Genomic DNA, 6,000 nt, shown 5'->3' with positions numbered 1-6,000 from the left:
GGGGTTAAACACCTCTGCCTGGTAGGATGGCGGGCTAGGCTCTCCTCGCGTTAGGTCTCTCCTGCAGCGACTTGGATTCATTCTCTGAGCATGTGCGGGTGGGAAGTTGGAAGAAGTTCTGACTCTTTATTCGAAAGTTCTCAACTAACAGAACTTGCGGTTAAGCCCTGGAGATAACGCAGATCCCTCCCTTCCCCCGGAGGAAGGGGAATTCTCCTCGCACTGATGGGAGAGCAGAGGTGGAGGAAGGGAGAAGAGGCCACTTTAATCGCACGCAGCTTCTTCTTAACCCTTTACACATTTTGCCCCCTTTGTCTTTTCCCAGATTGCTTCTGGTTGCTTGGGACATGGTATGTCTCTAATAACTTAGTGTCGTTTTTGTACTGCTGGGTTGTCTATGGAACAATGAGGTTTCTTTGCAACCCAAACGCTTAATCTCAGGTGAAGGGGCGGGTCAGCTCAGGCTGGTGTTCCTGGGGGCTGGTTTTCTGCTTGTTAGTTAATTTAAGGATTCTTTTTGCAATTACTAATTGAGGTACCATTGAAAGTTCTGTGTCCAGGAAGTATCTTTGTGGGCTCCATTCATCAGATCAAGATTATTTCTAATTTTTGTTCTCTCGCTCTCTGTCTCTCTCCCTTTGTCTGATTGGTTTAGCTCATCTGGCTCTCCCTGAATGTCCTGCTTTTCTGGAAAACCTTCCTGCTGTATAACCGAGGTCCAGAGTATCATTACCTCCACCAGATGTTGGGGGTAAGTGGAACTCCAGTGACCTGGTGGAATGGGATGGATGCAGGCTACAGGACCTCACCATGTCTTTCATTCATTAAAGAAACATTTGTTATTTACTTTAGAGAACAATCACTAGTCTCTAAAGTGACCAGGTTTTCTTTTTTCTTTTTTTTTTTTTTTGAGAGGTTTTTGTTATAGGGTGCGTGTGCTCGCCAGACAGAGAGAGACAGAGAGATAGAAAGCAGGAAATCACCCCCCAGGAGGGATGGCCACGCCGCAATCCCTTCTCCTCCATTCTCCTCTCGGGATCTTGGGCACGCACGCACACGCGCCCGGCGTGAGTTTAAGCCACCGGGTCCGGGACTCAAACTGCGGTCGACTACGTGGGAGTCCAGCGACATAGCCATTACGCTAACTGCTGGTCCGAAAGTGACCAGGTTTTCTTGATTTGTTACTTATGCTTGTTCAGGTGAGGACTGACTCTCTTAAGAACTAAAGGTAATATCTGCTAAGGTGAAACACAAGAACCTTCCAGACCAGGTTATTAGTGTCTGGGAAAAGTTGCATCTTCTTGCCAGCTGGTAAGTGCCCTGAAGGATCTGCTTCACCAGGAGGAACAACTGATGACAGGCTTTTAGTTTTCGCTTATTAAAGCTGTCAGCCTGCCCATAAGCTTATCCAGAGGATTTCTGCACGCTTTCCTTTTACTGACAGTTCCCGCAAAGTATGTGCCTAATGGGGTCATGCATTTCTGGGCCATTCTCAGCTACTTGCCACAGATCAGTAGCTGATTATGGTCCAGTGTTCTAGATGAATATTAGAGAGACACTGTGCAATACTTTCTTCTGATTTAGTTCATGGGATTTTTTTCTCTTTCTCTATTCTGTAACGTTTCTGATTTCATTCTTTCTTTCCACCCTCTTCGTATTTGACTCCAGAACCAACAACAGTGTCGCCGAGGGTGTTTACTTTGTATAAGAATATCGGATTTTCTAAGCATGAAATATAAACCATGGTATAATCTTAGTACATTTGAAAAAGCTGATTTTTTGTCATTTCTTCTCATTAGGGAAGGAAACACATTCTCAAGAAGGGATGCACACCTCTGGTTTTCATAGTTTAATGACTCTTTGACATGATGAAGAATTCAGATGAATTCAGTGGCATCTGCTTTCTCTTTTTATACACAGACCTTATTTGTCCTTAGACCTCAGGGCCTAGAGTAATGATAGGCACAAATTAAGGCTACAACAAAATGGGAGCTAAATTCATTATAGTTTATATTATACAAAAATGTATTGGGTCATCAGAAAAGCCATGATGCATTTTTGCCTAAGAAAAAAAAAAAACAGAAAAACACATCATGACTTTTCTGATGATCCAATATTATTTTTCATAATCTACTGGCCACGCAATTGATATTTTAAAATTTTAATACTTGTGTTTTTAGCTAATGGGTTGAGGAAAAAGAGTCTTAAAGACTATACTCATGTTGATAGTGACTCTTACTCTGAACATTTCTTCTTTTATCCATCCAATCTTCCCCCTAAATCACCCAGAAATTGCCATATAACCTGTGCTTTTCAAATGGGCACATAAAGAAGACCTCATCCTTCCCCTGAGTTTGCTCATAACCTAATAGAAAACCCAACAAGTAAATATTTATAACTCAATAAATGAGTTCAAAGTTTTTTCTCTAACGAACACATGAGATCTGCTGGCCTATCACTTATATTTTCATTCCTAGAAATTAGTTGTGAATTAATGGACAAAGTTTTCAGCCGGAGACTCAGCTGACCTATTACATAACTTGATGAACAAGTTGGAGAAAACTCTTGATTGTTATAGTGGTAAAATTTGCCTTGATCAAGAAGAATTTGTGTTCATTTAAAATCTAAAAATTGGCAGGACAGTTAAAGTAGCTGGATCCCACATGGCTGACTCAGCAGTTGGAGTCCCAGACCACCCAGTTACTTGAAAAATATACTAGGTATGTGTATGTGTGCCCAAAATCCCCAGAGCAGAATGGAAGAGAGGGGATTGTGGCATGGCCAACCCCCACGAAGAGTGATTTCTCAATTTTTTTTTCTTTTTTAAAATAATTATCTATTTTATTTTATTCATTTGTTTATTTATTTATTTATTTATTTAGTTTGACCAGAGAGAGACAGAGGGTGAGAGTGAGAGAGAGAGAAAGTGAGAAAGTGAGAAAGCAAGTCACCAGATTCAGGACTTGAACCCTGGTCGGCCATGTGGGAGTGTCCAGCACCTTAACCACATGCCACCTGCTGGTCCCAATTTCCCACTTTCTTTCTCCTGCAAGTGCCCTATAGCCAAAAAAAAAAAAAAAGAAATTTTTATTAAAAAATAAATACAATTCTAAAAATTGAAAGCTTATTGCAATGACTTGTAAAACTGTAAATGAACTTTGGATTGAAGCCCTGTGCCATTGTATATGCTAAAAGTAATGGCTTATTTAAAAAAAAAATTAATTATATCAGAAATTCATAAGGTAATTTTTTGTGACCTCAGATGGTATGTAACAACCTCAAGTATGTTTTAGTGACGGGTCAGATATGATGAAAATTATGAGGGAAGTTCAAAAAGTTTGTGGCAAAGTGGAATTAGAGTACAATTTATTTTGTTGCAGAAATTTTAAAATTTGTGCATAGCTTTTTCACAATCTGCATTTTCATTGAAGTTTTTGAAGACCTGTTCTATACACACACACACACAGACTACAACATTTTTTAAAGTTTTATTTGTTTATTATTTCTATGAGGGAAAAACAGAGAGAGCAACAAAGAGAAAGAGGCAGAGAAAAGAGAGAGAGAGAGAAGGAGAGATAGTCACTCCCAATAGGGTCTTCATACCTTGATCCTGCCCCAGTGTCAGCTGGCCTATGTCTTAGGCTCACATGCACATGACTGGCACCCACAGAGAGGTTGGGGATGCAAACTCAGGATTTTTCTCTTGAAGGGCCAATTGTATTTCTGCTGTACCACCACCTAGTCCTACAACAGATTTTGAAAACATTATGAAATGTGCTCCACTTCTCTGCTTCCAGCCCCCTATAATTCTTTCTTTTGGATAATATGACAGGGTAATAAGATCCAAGAACTGCTGGCCCATAGTAGGGTCTTGACAAATACTGACCAAATGAATGAAGAAAAAAGAACAAGAAACAAGTTTAAGGAGAAAGTCACTGTAAATTCTCTTTTGTGGGAAACAAAATATGTGAGTTGATTTTTAAGTCATCTGGTCAGGATTCAGTATTTTATCAAAGTCATTGTAGAAACAACTGGCCTTTATTTTTATTTGTTTATTTATTATTTATTATTATTATTATTATTTTTGCCATAGGGTGGGTGCACACTCATCAGAGAGACAGAGAGAGGGAAAATGAAAAATCATCCCTTTGAGAGATAGCCATGCTGCAATCCCTTCTCCATTCTCTTCCTGGGATTTTGGGTGCTTATACTCACATGCCCAGTGTGATTTTCAAGCCACTGGGTTAGGACTCGAACCACTGTCAGCCATGTGGGAATCTAGCACCTTAATCACTACACCACCTGCTGGTCCTAGGGCTGGTCTTTCTTTTTGGTGTAATGCTGAAGGATGAAATATGACTTCAATATTTCTCACTTTCTAATAATTACCTGTTATGAATTTTCTAGTCATTAATTTACATAAGCCCCCTCACCCCCACCCCCATAGGGTGCATACAGTCATCAGAGAAAGAGAAAAAGTGAGAATGAGAAATCGCCCCTCAGGGGAAGGACAGCCATGCCCCATCCACATGGGCTGGTGTCTTTTTTTTTTTTTGGAGAGGTTCCCGCTATAGGGTGCATGCACTCGCCAGACAGAGAGAGAGAGACAGAGAGACAGAAAGGGAGAAATCACCCCCCAGGGGGGATGGTCACACCACAATCCCTTCTCCTCCATTCTCCTCTCAGGATCTTGGGCACGCACGCACACGTGCCCGGCGTGAGTTTTAAGCCACCGGGTCCGAGACGCGAACCACGGTCGACTACATTGGAGTCCAGCGACATAGCCATTACGCTAACTGCTGGTTCTCGTGTCTTTCAAGCCACCAGGTCTCATTCTTAAACTACTCAGCTGGCCATGTGGAATCCAGTATCTTAGCCACCATGCCACCTGCTGGCCCTATCTAACCCATGTTTTAAAGTTTATTTTCTTTCATGACACACACACATACACACACACACACACACACACACACACACACATATACCCGTTTACTCCTTCACAAGGTTTCAACACTCCGCAATCGTCTTCCTGGTCCTTCAGCCAGTCAGGACCTTAGGTGTGCATGTGTGCCAGATGTGTTTCAAGTGGACTTGGGACCTAACCAGATAGACTCTGGGGCACACTGCTCTAAGCTATTAAGTCAGTAACATATAGCTATTAAAGATGTAAAACATGGGATCCAGCAATGTTTATTGTAAAAGCATTTCTCTCTCACAATCACTCCGTGTTTCTTTGCCATTTCAAAAATGCCTACAAATTCTCGTTCTGTGAATTCTTCCAACACTACAGAGCAGTGTGCTCCCACCTTCACCACTGTGGCTGGGCCGACCCCACTGTGGAGTAGATATTTTCAGCCCACTTACTACTCTTAGTGAAATAGGACTCCGTCTATAGTTTCTCTATTTGCATTGGGAAAGTTTTTTTTTTTTTTTTTTAATTTGTCCTAGGCTCATTCTTTCTAATCTTATGATGATTGTGGTATTGTTTCATAGAAAAAGAAGTTGTAGGCATTCTTCAAATTGCTCAAGAAATATATTGGGTCATCGGAAAAGTCATAATGTATTTTTTCTATGCAAAAATGCATAATGACTTTTCTGATGGCCTAATAGTATAATGCCTTAGAGCAACACCTTTTAGAGGCTGTTAAATACTCAGTTGATATATGTATATGTGATATATTTAGAAATTCTAAAGAAGGGCACTGGCAGGTAGCATTGTGGTTAAGGCACTAGACTCCACTGCTGATTGCAGTTCTAGTCCTGGATCTGACAGTTCACTGTCTCACTTTCCCCCTCTCTCTCTGTCTCTGGTCAAATTAAGAAATAATAATAATAAATAAAATTAAATAAGCAATGTTTTAAAAAAAGAAAATCTCAAGAGGACCTAAGTATTATAGGTCTGTTTTAGGTGAACTTTACTCTCCTAAAAAAAATCATGATTTTGGAAATGAATTTGATTAGAACATTTTAAAACAGCAATGGAAACTAAATTCCATTTGA

The 6,000-nt window shown here is 40.4% G+C and overlaps 1 protein-coding gene across 5 annotated transcripts in view; it reads left to right on the top strand.

Moving 5' to 3' along the window:
* Window positions 1-6: 6 nt before the first annotated feature.
* The window catches only part of NOX4 (NADPH oxidase 4), a 158,301-nt gene continuing 152,307 nt past the window's right edge, over window positions 7-6,000 (top strand). The window contains exons 1-2 of one of the 5 annotated variants that reach the window (XM_006160334.2): window positions 7-21; window positions 656-751. In XM_006160334.2, the coding sequence (XP_006160396.1) occupies window positions 743-751 (9 nt within the window). In that variant the 5' untranslated portion in view covers window positions 7-21; window positions 656-742. Of the gene's footprint in view, window positions 22-99; window positions 351-655; window positions 752-6,000 lie in introns of those variants that run through there. The other 4 variants (XM_027776539.1, XM_027776538.1, XM_014592351.2 and 1 more) reach the window with 4 other exon arrangements.

Source organism: Tupaia chinensis, unplaced genomic scaffold (genome assembly GCF_000334495.1).
Source record: "Tupaia chinensis unplaced genomic scaffold, TupChi_1.0 Scaffold000680_1, whole genome shotgun sequence".
NCBI lineage: Eukaryota > Metazoa > Chordata > Mammalia > Scandentia > Tupaiidae > Tupaia > Tupaia belangeri.
This window is presented reverse-complemented; position numbering and strand designations above follow the sequence as displayed.